At 47.5% G+C, this 22,286-nt stretch overlaps 1 protein-coding gene across 3 annotated transcripts in view; it reads left to right on the top strand.

Annotated features, from left to right (window-relative positions):
- The window catches only part of LOC147120067 (ras-associated and pleckstrin homology domains-containing protein 1-like), a 287,386-nt gene extending 268,767 nt beyond the window's left edge, over window positions 1-18,619 (top strand). For all 3 annotated transcript variants that reach the window (XM_085985600.1, XM_085985599.1, XM_085985598.1), the window contains one exon: window positions 7,962-18,619. In XM_085985600.1, coding sequence (XP_085841726.1) covers window positions 7,962-9,887 — 1,926 coding nt within the window. In that variant the 3' untranslated portion in view covers window positions 9,888-18,619. The remainder of the gene's footprint in view (window positions 1-7,961) is intronic.
- Window positions 18,620-22,286: the final 3,667 nt, after the last annotated feature.

The raw sequence follows: 22,286 nt of genomic DNA, 5'->3' as shown, positions 1-22,286 counted from the left end.
CCAGGCGAGACATCAAAGGGCGCGCTGCCCTGCAAGGAACGCGACCTGCTCCGGCTGCAGAAAAAAAGGCCACTTCGCGAACGCATGCAGAAGGAAAGCCACAGACGCCAGCAGTGCCTCATGTGAGTTGTGGGGGTGGCCATCTTTGATCAAGGCCACAGACGCCAGCAGGGCCTCATGTGAGTCGTGGGGGCGGCCATCTTCTCCGCCATTTTGTCCAGGTCCATGATGGACATCGAGGTAAACGGCCACGCCATGACCTGCCTGTTCGACAGCGGGAGCACGGAGAGTTTTATTCACCCAGACACGGTGCGCTGCTACTCCCTCACTGTCCGGCCAACGCGCCATCGGATCTCGATGGCGTCGAAGTCCCATTCAACAGACGTCAGTGGATACTGTGTGGTGACCCTGTCGGTTAGGGGCACGGAATATAAAAACTTTAAACTTCTCGTCCTGCCCCAGCTCTGCGCTGCCGTCCTACTAGGGCTGGATTTCCAATGCCACCTCCAAAGTGTCACTTTGGCATACGGTGGACCCCTCCCCCCACTCAGTTTACAACCAGCAGTTTTTAAACCGCCCGCCGCATACCACCTGCGGCCTCTCCACTCTCAAAGTCCCGCCCCCCTCCTTGTTCGCTAACCTCACCCGCGACTGTAAACCTGTCGCTACCAAGAGCAGGCGGTACAGCGCCGGGGACAGAGCTTTTATTAGCTCTGAGGTGCAGCGTCTCCTGAAGGAGGGCATCATCGAGGGGAGCACCAGCCCCTGGCGTGCCCAGGTCGTAGTCGTTCAGACCGGCAATAAAAACCGCCTGGTCATCGACTACAGCCAAAACATAAACCGGTACACCCAGCTGGGCGCATACCCCCTCCCCCGCATATCTGACATGGTCAACCAGATTGCACAGTACTGGGTATTCTCCACCATCGACCTTAAGTCGGCCTATCACCAACTCCCTATCCGCCCTGAGGACCGCCAGTATACCGCCTTCGAGGCGAATGGTCGCCTCTACCACTTCCTTAGGGTTCCCTTCGGCGTCACCAACGGGGTTTCGGTCTTCCAAAGGGAGATGGACTGGATGGTTGACCAGAACGTGCTGCAGGCCACGTTTCCTTATCTAGATAATGTCACCATCTGCGGCCACGACCAGCAGGACCATGATGTTAATCTGGAGAAATTCCTCCGTACGGCCCAACGGCTGAACCTCACTTACAATAAGGAGAAATGTGTGTTTAACACCTCGCGCCTTGCCATCCTCGGCTGCGTAGTAGAGAACGGAGTCATCGGCCCCGACCCCGAAAGAATGCGCCCCCTCATGGAGCTTCCCCTTCCCCACTGTCAAAAGGCACTGAAAAGAACCCTGGGGCTCTTCGCTTACTATGCCCAATGGGTGCCCAATTATGCGGACAAAGCCAGACCCCTCATGAAGTCCACCTCCTTCCCCCTGACAGCAGAAGCATGCGCAGCCTTCTCCCTCATAAAAGGAGACATTGCGAAGGCCACAATGCACGCAGTGGATGAGTCCATCCCTTTCCAAGTGGAGAGCGATGCATCCGACTTCGCCCTAGCTGCAACCCTTAACCAGGCGGGGAGACCTGTGGCCTTCTTCTCAAGGACCCTCCAGGGCCCTGAGATCCGACACTCTTCTGTCGAGAAGGAGGCCCAGGCGATTGTGGAAGCGGTACGACGCTGGAGGCAAACGATTTACCCTCCTCACCGACCAGCGTTCGGTTGCTTTTATGTTTATTAACAAGCTGAGGGGCAAAATCAAGAACGACAAGATCTTGAGGTGGAGAATTGCGCTCTCCACCTACGAGTACGATATCTTGTACCGGCCTGGTAAACTCAACGAGCCCCCAGATGCTCTATCACGAGGTACATGCGCCAACGCGCAAGGTGATAGACTGCGGACCCTCCACAACGACCTCTGCCACCCCGGGGTCACTAGACTTTACCACTTCATTAAGGCCCGCAACCTGCCCTACTCCATCGAGGAGGTCAGGACCATGACCAGGAACTGCCAAGTCTGTGCCGAATGCAAACTGCATTTCTATAGGCCGGACAGAGCAAGCCTGATCAAGGCCACCCGCCCCTTCGAGTGCTTGAGCATCGATTTTAAGGGGCCCCTCCCGTCCTCTGACCGTAATGTGTACTTCCTCAACATTATTGACGAGTACTCCCGTTTCCCCTTCGCCATCCCCTGCCCAGACATGACCAGTACCACGGTCATCAAATGCCTGAACGACCTCTTCGCCTTGTTCGGGTTCCCGAACTATATACATAGCGACCGGGGCTCATCCTTCATGAGCGAGGAACTTCGCCAGTTCCTGCTCGCGAGAGGTATTGCTGCGAGCAGGACCACCAGCTACAACCCCCGGGGGAACGGCCAGGTGGAAAGAGAGAACGCGACAATTTGGAAGGCCGTCCTCTTAGCCCTAAAGTCTAAGGGCCTCCCAACCTCTCGCTGGCAGGAAGTCCTCCCGGCAGCGCTCCATTCCATCCGGTCACTGCTTTGTACCGCCATTAACGCCACCCCTCATGAGCAAATGTTCGTTTTCCCCAGGAAGTCGACTACGGGAACCTCGCTACCAACATGGCTGACTTCTCCGGGGCCCGTCCTGCTGCGGAAGCACGTGAGGACCCATAAAACGGACCCCCTGGTCGAGAGGGTGAACCTCCTGCACGCCAACCCCCAGTATGCCTATGTGGAATACCCAGACGGGCGGGAGGACACAGTCTCCTTGTGAGACCTCGCACCCTCGGGCACCCCGGAGACACCACCGTTATCCCCCACCACTCCCCTAAATCCAGCTCCTGTAGGCGGCATGCCGGAACCCCAGGGGCCTTCGTCGACCACGCAGACACCAGCATTAACATCGGATACTGCACCACCACCGCCGCTGCTGCGCCGGTCAGAAAGGCTTACGAGGCCTCCTGATAGACTGACATACACGAACTGGTAGTACACTTCACCCCGCCGGACTCAATTTTAAACAAGGGGTGAATGTGGTAAACCACTGTTATCGTTCACAACCGTTCACTATTGTTACACTGTTGTTATCACTGTTTACACTGTTGTTATCACTACACAAGGTTACCTCTTGCCACGCACGCTGTTATACCTAGGCATACCTCAGCTGACTCCGCCCATGGCTCCGCCTGCTTGCCCAGGTATAAAGGTGACCGCTTGGCTAGTATTCTTCCTTGTTGGAACCGATCACCCACGAGGGTGGGCTCTTGTTATTTAGCCAATAAAAACCTATAGTTACTATCTTAACTCGTCGCTTTTCATGGAATGAATTGATAGGTATATCAGTGACATTGGCAATTTTCCAGTTGGCAATTCTTGAATGAAGAGAGTCAGTCTTAGTGGACTCAACACTCAACATGTCCAACCAATGCAGAGCATCAATCAACAAAGCCCATAGAACATCGAAATATATTGCCAAAATGGTGGAATATGAGTCCGAGAGAGAGAGAGTTGCCATCAAACAGTACACGCCTCTGGTCAGACCGCACCTCGAGTATTTAGTCCAGTCCTGGTCACTGAGACACAAGGAGGTACTCGAGACAGGGAATAAAATAAAACTACTTACTGATCCTTGACATCAGAGGATTGAGTTATGAGGAAAGACTGGACAAACTTAAGCTTTCCAGTCTTGAAAGGAGGCATCTGAGAAGTGATCTTAAAGAGTGATGAACAGTATGGTGGAAGTGAATTCTGAACACTACTTCAAGCTAAACTGTAAGAATAGAAAAGGTAACAGAAGCTCAAATGACAAAAAGGCAAATTTAGCACTGACATCAGGAAACTCTTCACAGTGACCGGCTTCCAGATAGATGTCATGGAAACAATCCTGATGGAATCTTTTAAGAAATGGTTGGATGCCATGACGTGGGAACTGTGTTTTATTTACTAGATGGTGACCGTCTTCATCTGTATTTAGCTTGGGATTTGAAAACTCTCAAAACCAATCTTGGAGACCAGAATTATCCTTGACTTACTGTGGTTTAAAGATTAATACAGGTTCTGTTTAGTATAGGAATTGAGACAAATTGGGAATCTTTTTAATGCAAATAAATGACATTTAGTAATTATGCATCTCATAGTTAAGTTTCTATCACTAATTTTGGTGCTCAATTAATGAGTCTGTTTTTAGTTGAGGTGACTTGAGGATTGAAATAATAATTGATGATCTTGGATCACACTTCATCCCTCTTATTTTGCTCTGTTAATCCTTTCCTTCCCCTCTGAGTGCTCCACATGCTGTTTCTGGGCAGCAAGGTGGCACTCTGCTGGCTACTAGATGCTCAAGAGTGCTGTGATTTGCCTTCAGTTTCTCTTTCCCAGCCCTCAAGGGGAAGCAATGAGCCTATGAATAGTGCTATCCTCCTCCCTTGATGGATTAGAAACCTCAAGAATGCATGGCTGTGAACCCATGTCCTTCAGCTCATGTGTTGCAACATGTCAAAGCAAGAAGCAACGGTGAGAAGACCTTCTGGCCAAACAAGCCTGCTCCATTCGGAATCGATGTGTGATCATTCCACTATGGAGTTCCCCCATTATCACCACCAACATCATTTTGATATACTTTAAGGAACACTTCCCCCCCACCCCCACCACTCCCCATTACCATCCCTAAAACTTAACCCCCTACTGAACAGCTATCAATCCAAAGCTTAGCATTTTAGATGAAAATCATCTTTTGTTGAGAAGTCAGTGGGTAGGGCTGAAGCCTGTTCTGTAGGATACCACCAATGGTGACGACAAAGTAAATGAAGAAGTAGTGGCTAGGTGACACTAAGCCCGAGTTTACAAAATCAGATGATTGTAAGGAGGGAAGGCTGAAGGAGATAAGAACTTCCACAGTTTGAGAGAGAATGATTTAGAGTAGGAGGTAGTACAGTCAAAACCTGTTAAAACTTATAACACCTTATCAGATCTCCCAGAAATGTCCAAAAGCACTTCACAGACAGAATTATTTTAAAGTGTGGTAACTGTTACATAGACAAATGCAGCAGTTGCGTTCCATACAGCAAGATCCCACAAATAGTAATGTGATGAATGACCAGTGTATCTGTTTTTTGGTAATGGCGGTTGGTGGAGGAATGTTGGCCAAGATACTGGGGGAACTCATGGTCTTCTGACCCAGCTGAGAGTGTTGTCAAGCTGACTGCTTAAAGCAGAGGCCTACTAACTCTCCAGTATTGCTACCTCCTGTCCTCCCTCCTGAAGATTGTGTATGTGTCCTTTGCGCATGTGTTTCCTGACGTTTCGCCAGAGAGTCCAGGAATGGTGCAGAGGTTAGGGTTTTGCCAACATTTCTAGCAGTACTGAAACCCTTTGTGAAAGTTATCAGCCCTTTTTAATAGAGAGCTTTCACTATAGTGGGATAGCCCTACCTCCATAGTGTCTTGCTTCCATCCTATACAACAAGGAGAGAAGTGAAAAGAAAACTTTTAATCCCAGTTACAAAAGCAAAATACTACAGATGTTGGAAATCTGAAATAAAAACAAAGTGCTGGAAATACTCCAAGTCAGGCAGCATCTGTGGAAAGAGAAACAGTTAACGTTTCAGGTTGATAACCTATCGTCAAAACTGGTAACGTTAGAGATGTAACCGGTTTTAAGCAAGCACAGTTTACCATTTAGTTTATACTGCCTCTCCTCATTCATTCTTTCAAAATGTTTCACTTCACACTTCTCCTGCATTAAATTTGTTCTGCCCATTTCACCAGTCTGTCTATGTCCTCCTGCAGTCTGCTATTACCTTCCTCAATAGTATCTTCCTATTCTTGATCTCTATTCAGTTACTGGAAAGTGGATGTTGGTTGAGGATACAATGGGGTTCAGCTGTGATGCCCCACACGGTGGCTTGCCCTGCCCACCCTCATTGGCTAGAGTCAAGCATGGATGAGGTCAAGAAGTGCTGCTGGTGCCCGTGGAACCCATACCCCAGGAAGAGTCAGCCTTGAGAGGAGGAGTGAAATAAACATGAGATATGCTCATTGAGCTGTTCCTTTCAGACCATGTGCAATTCAGTGTCAGTACCCAATCCTTGTAACCTCCTGAAGAAAAGTTCTGTAAATTTCTCCCTGACCCTAAAAGTAAATCGGATAAAACTCCAGACTATCCAACTCGTACCCTCCATTATACATCTCCAGCCGGTTGCCTTTAATGACACTTTCGTGGTTCCAGCAACGTAGCTTTTAATAATTTCTGTCTGTAATTATCCTTCTGACCCTCGGGTCCATTTTAAGGAGCGACTTAAAGGAGGAGAGATAAGTAGAAAGGCGAATAAGCTTAGGGAGGGAATTTCAGAGCTGAAGGCAGAGCCGCCAATGGTGGAGCAAAGGAAATTGGTGATGGGTTGTAGTTTCCTGAGGAGATGAGCTAACTCCGCATAAACTGGGAATCAAACCTGTGACTCTCCTAGCCGATGTGGGTCAGCTTCTTGCTGCTTTAATCAGCATCGCCATTGAGGGAGCTGTGGCTTAATTGAACTTTTTAAATCCCATTAACAAACTAAATAAATTTAAATTGCCTGAGGGGCAGATCAGCTGTCCTGTTCAATTACAGACAAATTGTTCAGGGTAGGCATGTAATTAGCCTGTATCACAGCGCCCTGTAAGGCACAACCTTGAATTGAGTGTAGGGCACGATTGTTTGTCGTTCGTGTTGGAGATGATTTGGAGTGGAACAATCTATTGCAGTATCAAATAGCAATGTAATTAACATAAGGAATAATCCATTTTGGGGCATTCCGCAGGGAATCCTGGCAAAACTTCATTGCAACCCTGCAAGTAACGTTTGTAACGTGCAGAGGCTTCACTAATTTTCCAAGTTAGAAGTTTTCTTCACGAGCACCATCTGGAGTGGCTGGGTTAGATGCTGGTCTCTCCTCCATTCAAAACCAGTCCAGACTGATGGGATGAGAGTCTCCTTTCTCTGCTGGGTATAGGGTACTGACGTGAAATGAGTTTGGGGCAGTCTCTGTCTCAATCCCAGCAGCCGTTAGTAAGTGAATGTTGCAGTTCTGAAGGAATTGCAGTGGCAGCTGCTGTCAGGGGTCATTGCGTGATGGTGACAGATCCTTTATCTGAAGGTGGTTCACTGCGTACAGTTGTATGCTACTAATCTGAGCATCTTCCTGGAAATTCAACTGCTGTTTCTAGGACAATTCTTAACTGAATCTGTCCTGACTGGACTTTGTTCTAGTGTTGTAACTTCAAAATCTGTAGGCCTGCAGGAGCCCAGAGACCATCTGATTTTAGTCATGTGGATAGAGGGCTGTGAGCAGAACTTTCCATGTATCGACAGAGCAGTGCTTCATTATTTTACTTGTGAAGATTTTATTTTTCCCATTCCCACCCCATCTGGGAGCACCTGCCACCCTCTGGTAACTCACCCAAGTGACCACTCTTCACACAAGTCCAGCCAGTGAACATCAACAGGCTACTGAACTGTAGGTGGCATCACAGCCTAACCTGAGACCGGAGCTGCCTTCACTCAAGGCATACAGATGGGCTCTTCCTGTCTGGCATCACTGGATAGAAATCAGGAAAGGGAGCCCTGGCTATTCTCCCCTGTAGTTCAAGGGCACTGAAGCCAATTGGAGCACCCTAATCCCTGCCCTAGCTGAGATCAGCTACCTTGGCTCAAACCAGGAATTGCATCGGTCACCTTTGGTCTCCGTGGCTGAGCTGCCAACTGCTTTTGCGAACTGACCCACAGAAGTAGTAGTTTCATTACACTCATCCAACCAGCAGCAGAAGCTAAGGAGGAGGAAAGGTAGAATGATCTTCCTTTTGTTAAGAGTTTATACTAATTTAGATAACTTCCACTTGCTTTTAAACAGAGCTAATTTAAAACTTGACTGGAGAAAAGGGTTGATGTCCAAGGCGATGGTCCCTTTGTGCTCTGGAGAATTCTGGTAACTTTCTATTTATTCTCTCCACAGATCAGGATGGACTCGGTCAGATCCTACCCCTCACCTGTACCACTCACTTCCCCTCAGACCAGGATCAATATGCCTCATGTCGCACCACAACCCTCTCCTCCCCCACCACCACCTCCCCCTCCTCCTCCCCCACCCGCTGCCCCCTTCATCAAATACAGCACCATCAGCAGACAGCAGCCAAGCAAACAGCCGGCTCCACCTTCCTTTGCACCTGTAGGCCAGCAGGCCGTCCCACCTCCTCCACCCTCGCAGCTTGTGAAGCCCCAGCTGCTGGTAGAAAGTGATGGGCAGTGTGCTTCTCCGCCAATCCCCTTATCCCCACCGCCGCCAATCCCCTTATCCCCACCACCTCTTCCAGCGGTCCATAGTCCGTCTGCTTTTAAACCAGGACCACCAAGCCCTTCTCCCATGGTGCCTGCCTTCACTCCCCCGCCTCCACCACAGAAGTTACAACAGCAAAACATTCTGTCACCTGCCCAGCAGCACTTGACTCCTCCGCCACCACCTCCTCCACCACCTCTACTGCAGGGTGCTGTCACCAAAAAGGTAGGGGCTCCATTCGGGGCCTCTCTAAACTACCCACCTCAAACAGCTCCCAAACCAGCAGCGCCTAGTGTTGTTCAGATGGACCCCCCTCCAGCACCTCCCCCTCCACCACCATCGGTAAAACCATCCAAGTTCTCGGTTGCACAGATCTCGCTACCGCCACCGCCACCCTCTCTTCCTCCTCCTCCTCATCCATCTGCGCCGAAACAGCTGGCTGTAACTGCAGACCAAATGCCCATCCCTCCACCGCCTGCAGTTTCCATAGTAAAACAGTCTATAAACCAGTTTCAGCCTCTGCCTGCGGCCTCAACTGCAAAGCCATCACCAGCCCCACTTCAAGCTCCTACATCTCCCCCAGCTGTGAAAGCAAAACCCAAATGGCAGCCTAGTTCTCTCCCATCACCTGAGTTTCCCCCTCCACCTCCTGAAAGCAGCCTACCCCAACCTCCCCCACCTAACCCCACCCCTCCTCCCACCCCAGTCAAATCAGCATCAGTCAAAAAAACTCAGAAAACGTCTAGCCCTGGTGGTAAGAAGCCACCTCCCACGCCCCAGAGGCATTCCAGCATGAAAGGACCCAGTTGTGCAGATGCAAGGGAGTCCAGAAAACCCATGGAGACCCTCAGCAATAAGTTTGAACAACCAACAGTTCCTTTAGGATCTCCAGCACTGGATATCACCGCCTCACCACCTGCTCCTTCAAAGCCTGGTAAATTAAATTTGGCTGCAGTGAACTTGATGTTCCCACCAGGAGGGCCACCTAGCAGAGGCCCAGGAGTTCCAGCTGCTTCGAAAGAGCCCGTGTCCGAGTTTCCCTCGCCTCCTTCAGATTCGGACTTTCCACCACCCCCTCCAGACCTGGATCTTCTGCCCCCTCCTCCATTGGAGATGGCAGCTCCTGGTTTTTCCAGTGCTGTCCCACCTAAGGTAGCAGTGGTGAACCCTCAGCCACAAACATGGTCCAAGTCTTCAATAAAGAAAGCGCCACCGCCAGTACTTCCCAAAAGGAGCGACAGCACCCGCTTGACACAAGGGGAGTCTTCAGAACACCAGGCTCCTCCCATCTCTCCAGTGCCAGTGTCTCCTAAACCGGCCTTGTCTGTGCAGCCTCATTTTCTGGCTGACCTCAATAGGACTCTGCAGAGAAAGTCCTTCACCCGACATGGCTCATTAGCCTCTGCGCGTCTATCCAAAGCAGAGCCCATCACCACCATGGACGACATGGCACTTCCTCCTCCTCCTCCTGAATTGCTTTTTGACCAGGAATCTACCGGCGCGTATGCATCTGGCAACATCTCAGGCTATGCAACGATACGGCGCGGACCACCTCCAGCTCCACCCAAACGGGGAGACAGCACCAAGTTGAGTAGAGACTGTTGATGAGCCAGCCACCTATGTGCTGTTTACATGCTGCTCCATATACTCATAGTCTGCAGTATTCAGAGCGATATATTAACTGCCTTTCTTAAAACTCTGGCTGCATACATCTTCCAACAAAGTTAAATCAGTTACTCTTAGTAGGATTGCTCGTCCTTCGATCAGTGGAGTGTTGTGTTTCACTTGTAAAGTCAAATTGCTCTACTTGTGTAAATAGAGATGCTTTGATATATAATGGGACCCAGTGTTGGGGTAGGGTGCTGGGTTTTGTGGTTCATCAGAAAGCTTCCCAGTTAGTACTATGTGGGGGTAGTAGAGGTGGATCCCAGAGGAAAGGAATGCTTGCCTCCCACTTAGTCACATTAAATGTCGTTAGTGATTTGATTTTGAAGAGTTCTGTCTTTATCATCATTGGAAGACTTCTTAATTGTGGCACCTTCCCAATATAATAATTGGCAGATTTTTTTTGTAGGAAGCTCAGGTTTGAAGACTAGAAGTATCATCTGTATTAGTTGGGAAGGGACTGTTGTTACACTCTGTTCTGTTGGTTTTCAACATTAAGTGTTCCTTGTGGAAATAAATCCTACAGTATTCTGACTATAATGAGCTTCTGAACTCTCTCAGATGTTCTGATCACAGGGCAAATAATGGAATGCTCCAGTCTTAGGGTGTGGCAGTGCTGCTAGCAGGTATCGATCAGTCACTTGCTGATTTTAAGTCTAAGAGCAAAGCAGATTGAGAGTTGTTCAACCATGATTTGACAGCAATTTCAGTCCAATTGTATGGGTCGACATTTAACAGACAGAACCTTCTCCAGGCCAAAGCCTTGACCCATGTAAACCATAAAGCCACGACAGACTTCTAAGCTGCTATTCTGAAGGGTGAGGCAGAGCAATCAATGAGTTACTCAAGGAAAATGTTGAAATTTCTGAGTGCAGAAGGGTGCTGAAAAATAGACCTGGTGCCTCACTGTACAGGTCACAGAATAAGGCATCAGGATCTCACTACTTTTTACAGTTGTCTTATTTCTTTCCATTGATGGTGTAGTTGGTATAGCTAGTTTGCAGCTGAGCCCTACAGGCGAGGCAGTCCCAGGTTCGATCGTTGCTTTCCGCCGAGCTAGCTGGTCTCAGCCAGCAGTTGGGGGATACAGTTGGTTTCGGTGCCCCTGGACGAGGGAAACTAGAACGTCATCCAGATCCATTGGCCCCTACTAGCAAGAAAACGTGTGCAGGTCAGGTCAAAATTGGAATTGGTTGTGATGCCCCCTGGTCAAATTCCTTCCTGACATTTACTGAAGGATAGCCACTTGGGAAAGTCGCATACGGCACCCAGGTGCTGTCGAACTGTACCCAGCACCTTGAGAGGAGGGGAGAATACGGGAGGAGACAAGGCAGGGCAATGAAGAAATTGCCTTGTACATTTAAGGAAAATAGAATCTAATGTCAGGATTGAGTCGGACAGCATTTTCTTTCCAGACTTGTTAGCCAAATGTTTCCACGTGGAAATGTCGACTAGTTCAAAGAGTCAAAAACCAAAAGGAAATTTAACTTTTAAAAAAAATCGAGCTCTGATTATGACAATACTGGCCTACTCCTGTGCGACCAACCACTCAATGGTACCTGGATGCAGGTAGACAGCTAAGCAGTGTTCTGGAAAGGAATTGTGTATAGAAAAAAAAATCATCTCTTCTCCAGGGGCCAAAGGTTCATCAACACTCTTTGGCCATTTGATGCTGCAGACCTCGTCAAAATAATTTCTCAACTTTTTTAAGTAGGTTTCAGCCCTCAGCAAGGGGACCTAGTTGCCCTGAAATGTGTAGGAATGCAAGGCTGAAGAGGTAACATGCATAATAAGCAAGCACATACCATCCCGGCAGGATGTTTGTGATCGGTGTTTGTGTTTGGTTACAGGTACCGAAGTGGTGGGCAACAGCCAACCTGCTTGTGTTTAAAAGATCATTTCAGTGTGTGATCATTTGTGTTTTATTGCGAAGACAGTGTTACTAATCTGCAGAGAAAGCCAAGGACTTTAACATGATACCATTAGTTCATCACCTTAAATTTCATAGAATCTTACAGCACAGAAGGAGGCCATTTGGCCCATCGTGCCTGTGCCTGCTCTTTGAAAGAGCTATCTAATTAGTCCCACTCCCCTGCCCTTTCCCCATAGCCTTGCAATTTTTTCCATTCAAGTAAATATCCAATTCCCTTTTGAAAGTTATTATTGCATCTGCTTCCACTGTCTTTTCAGGCATTGCATTGCATCATAACTCGCTGCGTAAAAAAAAAATTATCTTCGCCTCTGCTTCTTTTGCCAATTACCTTAATTCTGTGTCCTCTAGTTACCAACCCTCCTACCAGTAGAAACAGTTTTACCTTATTTACTCTTATCAAAACCCTTCATAATTTTGAATGCCTCTATTAAATCTCTGCTTAACCTTCTCTGCTCTAAGAACAATCACAGCTTCTCTAGTCTCTCCAAATAACTGAATTCCTTCATCACTGGTCCCTTTTCCCACCACTGATGACAGTCCTGTACCCCAGTGTTATACAATGACTGACGTATACCCACCAACACTGTACTCGGTGTTATACAGTGACAGACCTGTACCCACTAGTAGTATACCACAGTGTTATACAGTGACAGACCTGTACCCCAGTGTTATATGGCTTAAAATGCTCTCTACTGACACACCCACATTTTGGAAGGATGCAATCTAGAATTGTATTGCTGTGTGATATTCACAGTTGAAGCAGACACGGTGTGAAAGTTTCACACATCCAGCATACACTGCATTGAATCCCACTGATGCATTGTATTCCCATTCACTACAGCACACCCCGGTGCGTACAGAGTATTCCCATTCACTACAGCACACCCCGGTGCGTACAGAGTATTCCCATTCACTACAGCACACCCCGGTGTACAGAGTATTCCCATTCACTACAGCACACCCCATGAGGCTGTGTTAACATTGAGAGTAAATCAACTGCTGGATTAGTGGTGAAAGGTGGAGCCGTGTCTAGCAATTCCGTGCAGTGTTTTGAAGAATTAGCAGTCCTTCATGTTTGGTGAAAAATGAAGCATCCATTGGGCAGGTGGATGTGTGTAATGCACACTCACCTTAGCCATGTGCATCATGCAGATTTTCATACCCTGTTTATACTTGGTCTGTGTACATTGCATGGGGTTAACCTGAGCTGAATCCAGTTTTATTCCTCTGTTTGTCCCAGTATTCTCTTTCTTTCAGTTCATGTATGGCCCAGGTTTGAACAACCAGTCTCCCACTATGCTGGGTGTTTATAATCCATTATATAACAATGATGACACTGGGCCTGTCAGATCTCCTTCTCGACTTAATAGAGAAACTATCATGGCAAATAGTTTTTTGCTGCATGCCCTGAATCATGATATGTAGTTCTGTTAAATACGGCTTACACATGGAGATTCCTGCATTTGGTGCCTGTAATATGTGAGGCCCATTTACCCTCTTATTGGCCCATTGGCATCTTGTGCGATGAGAATTCATCGCACAAGATGCTAATTCATACTATTTGCTCTTTACTTCTGAGTTATCTATTTTTCTTTAACATTGGAAGGATAATATCTCAGATTAAACTACCTGGTATCTTTGATCTGTTCAAAGTTGAGTATAATTTACTACCTATCATTTGGGGGTGGGGGGTGGGGGGCGGTAGTGGGTGGAGGCGGTTTGAAGAAAAAAAATTGCGTTCTAATTTTTATTGACCGAGAGAAAGAAGTTTCATTTAGCGCAGCCTATTTAGTAGTGAGGTCTGGAAGAACGAGAGAAGGAGCGTTCCCAGCCCTAGTCAAGAAATAATGTTGATGGTCAAAGCACTTTTCACAACCTCAGGACGTTCAAAACACTTCAAAAGTAATTAATTGGCTGTGAAGTGCAGTCTCTGTCGTTTTGTAGGGAAACGTAGCAGCCAATTTACACAGCACGGTCCCACAAATGGCAGTGAGATAAATCATAGAATCTTACAGCACAGAAGGAGGCCATTTGGGCAATTCGTGCCTGTGCTGGCTCTTTGAAAGAGCGATCCAATTAGTCCCACTCCCCTGCTCATTCCCCATAGTCCTGAAAATATTTACTTTTTAAGTATATATCCAATTTCCTTTTGAAAGTTACTATTGAATCTACCTCCACCACCCTTTTGGGCAGTGCATTACAGATCATCATAATTCACTATGTAAAATAAAAAAAATTCTCTTCATCTCCCCACTGGTTCTTTTGGAAATTATCTTAAATCTATGTCCTTTGGTTACCAACCTTTCTGCCAGTGGAAACAGTTTCTCCTTATTTACTCTATCAAAACCCTTCATGATTTTGAGCACTTCTATTAAATGTCCTCTTTACCTTCTCTGTTCTAAGGAGAACATTCCCAGCTTCTCTAATCTCTCCATGTAACTGAAGTCTCTCATCCATGGTACCATTCTAGTAAATCTCCTCTGCACTCTTAAGGCCTTGACATCCTTCCAGGTCTCTCTGTTTCTACACCCCCTTTAAAATTGTACCATTTTGTTTACATTGCCTCTCCGCATTCTTCCTTCCAAAATGCATCACTTCACACTACTCTGCATTAAATTTAATCTGCCATGTGTCTGCCCATTTCACCAGTCTGTCAATGTCCTCCTGAAGTCTGCTTCTGTCCTTTTTACTGTTTACTACTTTTCCGAGTTTCATGTCATCTGAAGACTTTGAAATAATGCCCTGTATACGCAAGTCCAGGTCATTAATATGTATTGAACAAAGCAGTGGTCCTAATACTGGCCCGTAGGGGACACTTCCGTATACTTCCATCAAGTCTGAAAAACAACTGTTCACTACTCTGTTTTCTGTCCCTTAGCCAATTTTGTATGCCCAGATAATCTGTTTTTGTGATTTTGGTTGAGGGATAAATATTGGCTAGGGCACTGGGTTTTTTTTTGAGGGATGAGGAGTGATTTAAAATGCGTAATTATCTCCTGAGTATGCAGCGTGTTACTGCCATAAATCCATGTCCTCTCAATCCCCTTCTATCATGCAGATTGCAAACCAACCAGATCATGTGTCTCACATCTGAAAGGTAGGGAAAGGAACTTGAATACATTTTAAACAAATTTTATCAAAGGCAGTCGATCTGGCCTGAGGGAATTTGAACTCCATTCTAGTTGCTTTGGTGAAATAGTGAGGAAGCGGGGAATCCACAGCCAGTATGAACATTTTGGGTAGAGAGTAAATGGTAGCAAGGTTATAAATTGGTGCTTTGATTGATTGGATTCTGATGGGTCATGGAATTCTGGCATCTTTGCACAAATTTGCAAACTCTGATTCTTTCTGATCATGCAGATGATTTCTATATTTTCCAGTCACACCTGACCTTAAGAGGAAATGTGCAGTTTCACAGATGAATTTGCCCTTGTGCTTGATCTAGGTGACTTACTCTTTTTAAAAATTGCCTGATTTTTTTTTTAAGCTATTAAAAACTGCCTTTTTGAATCTCGAGTGGGACCCTACTGCTGCTATTTAATTAGCTCACTTTGTGGGGAAGCGAGTGTGAGGATTTTGTTGTGACACACTCCAGCCCTGCTGATAGTCTGTCTCTGCTGTTCTTTAAACACTTTGACATAACTGAGCACATATTGCATGGAAATGTGGGCAAACTGGGCATCCCATAATATCTGCTGTTACGGTGACCGCAACAGGAGCCATCTCCTGATGTAAAATAATTGATTTCGGAAGGAAAGTAGTTTTAAAGGCATATTGGCAAATGATCAGGAGACATTTGATGTGGGAAAGTGCTCATTTCCTGTACTTCAGCAGGAGAGTCGGGAGCGAGAGCGTGGTGTATATAATCTCCAAAACACGGAGCCCGGCTATCCTGGCTCCCACTCTACAGATGTTGAGAGTTTTCATCTTAGGTTTATTGAGTCAAGTTGGAGTCGCTAATCCTCCTGCTTTAGTCTTTGACCTGTGTCCTATACTTTTGTTTGAGATTATTTGAAAACAAAATTCTGATATTAGACCCTGAGTAACCTCAAACAACAGTAGGACTTTCTACTGAAAAAATATACTTTTTGGGTTATAATGCCTCTGCATAAATCCAATTTTGTCGTCCTCTTTCTCCGCCGCCCGCCCCCCCCCCCCCCCCCCAAAACCCCGGTTCTACATTAGCCATGACAGCTCTCTGAAAGAGTTCTCATTCTACCTTTGAGCCAGACAGTAGATAATGTGCCCAAGTGCTAGAATCAGAGTGGCGCAGACAGTTAAAGTCCTCTTACCTGCAGTAGCAACCTGCTGTTTATTTTGTTAATTCTTGGGATGTGGGCATCGCTGGCAAGGCCAGTGTTTATTGCCCATTCCCCGTTGCCCTTGGTGGTGATGGGCATTCTTGAACCACTGCAGTCCATGTGGTGAAGGTACTCCCACAGTGCTGTTAGGTAGGGAGTCCCAGGAATTTGACCCAGACACGATGAATGAACAGCTGATTTATCTCCAAGCCAGGATGGTGTGTGACTTGGAGGGGAACTTGGGGGTGATGGTATTCCCATGCACCTACTTCCCTTGTCCTTCTAGGTGGTGAAGGTCACTGGTTTGGGAGGTGCTGCCAAAGAAGGCTTGGCGAGTTGCTGCAGTGTATCCTGTAGCTAGTACAAACAGCAGCCACGTTGCGCCAGAGGTTGGAGGGTGTGGATGGTTAAGGTGCCGATCAAGTGGACTGCTTTGTCCTTGATGGTGTTCAGCTTCTTGAGTGTTGGGGCTGCACCCATGAGCGTTCGGACCTGGAATCAGAGACCTCTTGTAGTCAGACATAGGCTGCTTGTGTGAACAGGTGCAGTGTTTTCATTGGCGTGACTTTGTTGCTACCTGTTTTCCATTCTTTGTTGTGGGTGGCTTCTCGCTATGATAAATCCTCTCCCCAACACTCCTTTTGGGAGTCATGTGAATGGCTATCACAGTAGCAGAGTTTAGTGCTTTTATTTTTGATACTGGGGCAGCACTGAAGCAGAGACCCCATGAGTGCCATTGCGCTTTCTTTCACAAACCACGTTTTCCTCTGCTTACCAACAACTGCCACGGGAAGCCCCAGATCATGTCAGAGGTGGGGAATTTGTCTGTGCAGTTGGCATGACAGTAGAAAGCAATCAGTTTTTAAAAAAAACTTTCTAGATAGGGCGATGTCACTGAGGGAGCTTTAATCAATGTGTGCTATTGGAGCAGATATCACTGAGTGAATAGACAGGAAGGTATTTACAGATTGTACTGGCAGTTTGTAAAGTTGCTGTGAGTGTCATACAAATTTAAAGGTCCTGGTGTATTTTCTCCCCGTCTGAATTGGGTTTTCATAAATCGATTTTCATCACATGAAGCACTGTTGAGGATTTTTCACCAAGGCCTCGATGACCAACTGACCTTTCTCAACCCGAACTTCTTTTCAAAGTTAGTGCTGGGATGGGGGCGGGTATGGGGTTAGAGGAGGGAGGGAGATGGGAAAGAAGAAAGTGTTTGTACCAAAGAAAAAAATATGATTTATTTTTAGCCAAAGAATCAGTTGTAGATGCTAAAATTATAAATGGTGCACTGGTATTGGGCTGGAAGAGGGAGCTCACGGGCAGACTCTCTGTACTGGACAGCTACCCTGCTTTGTGCCACTGTTGGGAGGGCTAAGTCAGCAGGTGTAACGGCAAAGCAGAGAGAGAAGCTCGTCAATAAATGGCTGAGGTACTGGTTCCAGTCATTGCTGGGGGTTGGGGTGTTTTGTGCTGTTTGCCATCATTTACTGATCTCTCTGCACTTTTCCTCTGGTTCGGGTGTCTTGTCCTCGCGTTGGGTAAAGGTTCAGTAGCGATCACGGGCAGCTCGTTTTCAGCAGGGCGACGAGCCACAGACGGACGATTGTTCTGCTGGTACCGTACAGGAGCCATACAGGCCAACCTTTCAACTGCGGGGCGTGAGCTGCAGGTCTGTCAGGGACCAAAGTCAACTGGTGCTGTTGCTGCTTGGAAGCTGTGAAGCATGCTTACCTTGCGTTATGTAGTTCAGATATTCTCACCATAAGAATGCAATCAGAACCATTCTTAACACTGAGTTCAGTCCTGTATCACCTGTTGCACCATCATGTAGCATCACGGGTGGGTGGGAGGGAGGAAGGGGGAGTGTCGTTACGGGCATAAGAGGACCCAGATATACACAATTCACTGCTAAATCTCCTTGCTGGTGTCTGTAGTTCCTGGAGACTGGGAAATGCCTTAAATCAGACACGAGGTGTCGGCCTGTAACCTGTTTGGAGGTGGCTACAAATATCGCGGCCATTCCCAACCTGTCATGATCAGTTTAAAGTCATGTGTCTTTGCTTTGTGTCGGTATATGTTGCTGATTTTTGCTGTAAAGTTGTTTTGAATGCTGCTGGTTAAATGCAGGGACTGTTGGCTCGCTCTCTGACTAAAACAAAATGCCATAGCATGCGGTTAAAGGCCATCCTCACACCCCTGCTCTGGGGAGTGGCTGGCTGGCTTCAATAGGGAAAGATCAAAGTCGGAGAGTAATATTGTATATAATTTCCACTCCTCTTCTCTCTTTTCCCCCCCCCATGTTCACTCTAAGAGAAGAACATATGCAAGTTCCTTTTTTTTAAAAATGTAAACTCAAATGTATTAATACTGGAGACTGTAATTAATGCATGACAAACTTATAACAGTTTTTATGACAATAAATTGATTTCAAGTTATGTGTGGATCTCTTGTTCCGTGTGATCTCAGTCAGTCATATTGGACATTTGCCTAGTAGGAATGTCCTGCGTGGAGTTTCCAGCTGGATCATGATGAGAAGTGGTAATCCTGGCTCACTTTACCAGCCCCCAGTTGAGAGGTTATGCTGCAGCATTGATGCACTGGAAAGGAAATGCCCCCTACCCAACTCCCAGAATGCTCCACCCATTAAATGCTCATTTGGAGATGCCCTGTAACACCGTTTATAACAAGTTAATGGCAGAATAGAGCACAGTCAGAGCCAAGTGTTACAAGGACAAGTGAAAATGACTCCAGTGGTATCTGTGATCATAATTCGGAGGAAATGTATTGGAGTACCAACAAGCAACTGTTTCTCACGCTGCTGTGTGTGGCAGGACCTGGTTATCAGTTACATATATACCATTCATACCCTGACAGTATAAATGAGATTCAGTCAATTACCTACTTCAAAAACAAATTCACACTGCACTCTGAGACTTGTTATACAAATGAGGCTATGTATTCTACATGCCTTCTCTGATCTCAGTAAGGGCAGTAATAGCTGTGCTCAGGATTCCTAGGCCAGAGAATGAGAAAAGCAGCTGCTCCTAATCACTGTGCAATGTAGGGCTTTAAGGAGAGCAATTCCAACTTCTGAAAATACAGAACAAATGTAATTTAAAAATGAATGGGGAGGATAAACTTTCACCCAAAGAGGAATCGAGTTGTGGAAATAACATGGGGTGAATTTCCATGGGAGGTTTCTGGGTCTCTGCCACAGTTACAGTTGTAGAAACCCTGCGGAAATTCACCACAAGATCATCTAGTGACAGAAGAACCTCTCTAGCCACAGGGGAGGTACTGGAGGACAGCTAACATCGTACCATTATTCAAGAAGGGTAGTAGGGATAAACCAGGGAATTACAGGCCAGTGAGCCTAACATCAGTGGTAGGGAAATTATTGGAAAAAATTCTGAGGGACAGAATTATTCTCCACTTGGAGAGGCAAGGATTAATCAAGGATAGTCAGCATAGCTTTGTCAGGGGGAGATCATGCCTAACCAATTTGAATTGTTCGAGGGGGTGATTAGGTGTGTGGATGAGGGTAGTGCAATTGATGTAGTCTACATGGACTTCAATAAGGCTTTTGACAAAGTCCTGCATGGGAGACTGGTCAAGAAGGTAAAAGCCCATGGGATCCAGGGCAATTTGGCACATTGGATCCAAAATTGGCTTAGTGACGGGAGGCAAAGGGTGATGGTCGAAGGTTGTTTTTGTGACTGGAAGCCTGTGTCCAGATATGAAAGTAGGAGGTATGATCAGTAAGTTCGCAGATGACACAAAAATTGGTGGAGTGGTAAATAGCAAGGAGGGAAGCCTCAGGCCACAGTACGATATAGACGGGTTGGTTAGATGGGCAGAACAGTGGCAAATGGAATTTAATCCTGAAATGTGTGAAGTGATGCATTTTGGGAGGACTAACAGGCAAGGGAATACACAATGAATGGTAGGAACCTAGGAAGGACAGAGGATCAGAGGGACCTTGGTGTGCATGTACATATCTACCTGTCCTGCTGCCTTCAGGGATCTAAGGTGGTTAAAAAGGCATATGGGATACTTGCCTTCATTAGCCGAGGCATAGAATATAAGAGCAGGGAGGTTATGATGGAGCTGTACAAAATGCTAGTTAGGCCACAGCTGGAATACTGTGTGCAGTTCTGGTTGCCACACTATAGGAAGGATGTGATTGCATTGGAGAGGGTGCAGAGGAGATTCATCAGGATGTTACCTGGGCTGGAGCGTTTCAGCTATGAAGAGAGACTGGACAGGTTGGGGTTGTTTTCCTTAGAGCAGAGAAGGCTCAGGGGGGACCTGATTGAGGTGTACAAAATTATGAGGGGCATTGATAGGGTAGATAGGAAGGAACTTTACCCCTTACTAGAGGGGTCAATAACCAGGGGGCATAGTTTCAAGGTAAGGGGCAGGAGGTCTAGAGGGGATTTGAGGAAAAACTTCTTCACCCAGAGGGTGGTTGGAATCTGGAACTCACTGCCTGCAAGGGTGGTAGAGGCAGGAACCCTCAACATTCAAGAAACATTTAGATGAGCACTTGAAATGCCATAGCATACAAGGCTACAGGACCAAGTGCTGGAAAATGGGATTAGAAAAGACAGGGCTTGATGGCCGGCGTGGACATGATGGGCCAAAGGGCTTCTTTCTGTGCTGTATAATTCTCTGATCCAGACAAACTGCATCCTGAGATCAGTTGTTGGTGGGTGAGACGAGAGCTTTGATTTAACCCTCCTATCAAGGAGAAGGGCATCAATATTTCTGAGGACGGCCACATTATTTAGAGAAGTCTTTGGATGCTCAGACACCTCAATGACGGGACCAAAATCATTTATATATTTGATATCTATATCTATCTATCTATCTATATCTATAAAAGAGCTCTTCTGCCTGTCTGTCCGTTCTCTATCCATTCGAAAGTTATAGAGCGTACCTACACGTGTGTTACATCAAAAGAAAGCTTACAATTCCGGAGCGGTCATAGGCGTATCTCTCTTCCTCCCCCCCCCCCCCCCCCCCCCAGTCTCTCTCCCCCCCCAGTCTCTCTTCTCCCCCAGTCTCTCTTCTCCCCCCAGTCTCTCTTCTCCCCCCAGTCTCTCTTCTCCCCCCAGTCTCTCTTCTCCCCCCAGTCTCTCTTCTCCCCCCAGTCTCTCTTCTCCCCCCAGTCTCTCTTCTCCCCCCAGTCTCTCTTCTCCCCCCAGTCTCTCTTCTCCCCCCAGTCTCTCTTCTCCCCCCAGTCTCTCTTCTCCCCCCAGTCTCTCTTCTCCCCCCAGTCTCTCTTCTCCCCCCAGTCTCTCTTCTCCCCCCAGTCTCTCTTCTCCCCCCAGTCTCTCTTCTCCCCCCAGTCTCTCTTCTCCCCCCAGTCTCTCTTCTCCCCCAGTCTCTCTCTCTCCCCCAGTCTCTCTTCTCCCCCCAGTCTCTCTTCTCCCCCCAGTCTCTCTTCTCCCCCCAGTCTCTCTTCTCCCCCCAGTCTCTCTTCTCCCCCCAGTCTCTCTTCTCCCCCCAGTCTCTCTTCTCCCCCCAGTCTCTCTTCTCCCCCCAGTCTCTCTTCTCCCCCCAGTCTCTCTTCTCCCCCCAGTCTCTCTTCTCCCCCCAGTCTCTCTTCTCCCCCCAGTCTCTCTTCTCCCCCCAGTCTCTCTTCTCCCCCCAGTCTCTCTTCTCCCCCCAGTCTCTCTTCTCCCCCCAGTCTCTCTTCTCCCCCCAGTCTCTCTTCTCCCCCCAGTCTCTCTTCTCCCCCCAGTCTCTCTTCTCCCCCCAGTCTCTCTTCTCCCCCCAGTCTCTCTTCTCCCCCCAGTCTCTCTTCTCCCCCCAGTCTCTCTTCTCCCCCCAGTCTCTCTTCTCCCCCCAGTCTCTCTTCTCCCCCCAGTCTCTCTTCTCCCCCCAGTCTCTCTTCTCCCCCCAGTCTCTCTTCTCCCCCCAGTCTCTCTTCTCCCCCCAGTCTCTCTTCTCCCCCCAGTCTCTCTTCTCCCCCCAGTCTCTCTTCTCCCCCCAGTCTCTCTTCTCCCCCCAGTCTCTCTTCTCCCCCCAGTCTCTCTTCTCCCCCCAGTCTCTCTTCTCCCCCCAGTCTCTCTTCTCCCCCCAGTCTCTCTTCTCCCC

The sequence above is a fragment of the Somniosus microcephalus genome, chromosome 4 (genome assembly GCF_052327205.1).
Source record: "Somniosus microcephalus isolate GS21.2 chromosome 4, FLI_Smic_1.0, whole genome shotgun sequence".
Taxonomy (NCBI): Eukaryota; Metazoa; Chordata; class Chondrichthyes; order Squaliformes; family Somniosidae; genus Somniosus; species Somniosus microcephalus.
Note: the sequence above shows the minus strand (reverse complement) of the source record. Positions and strands in the feature narration are given on the sequence as shown.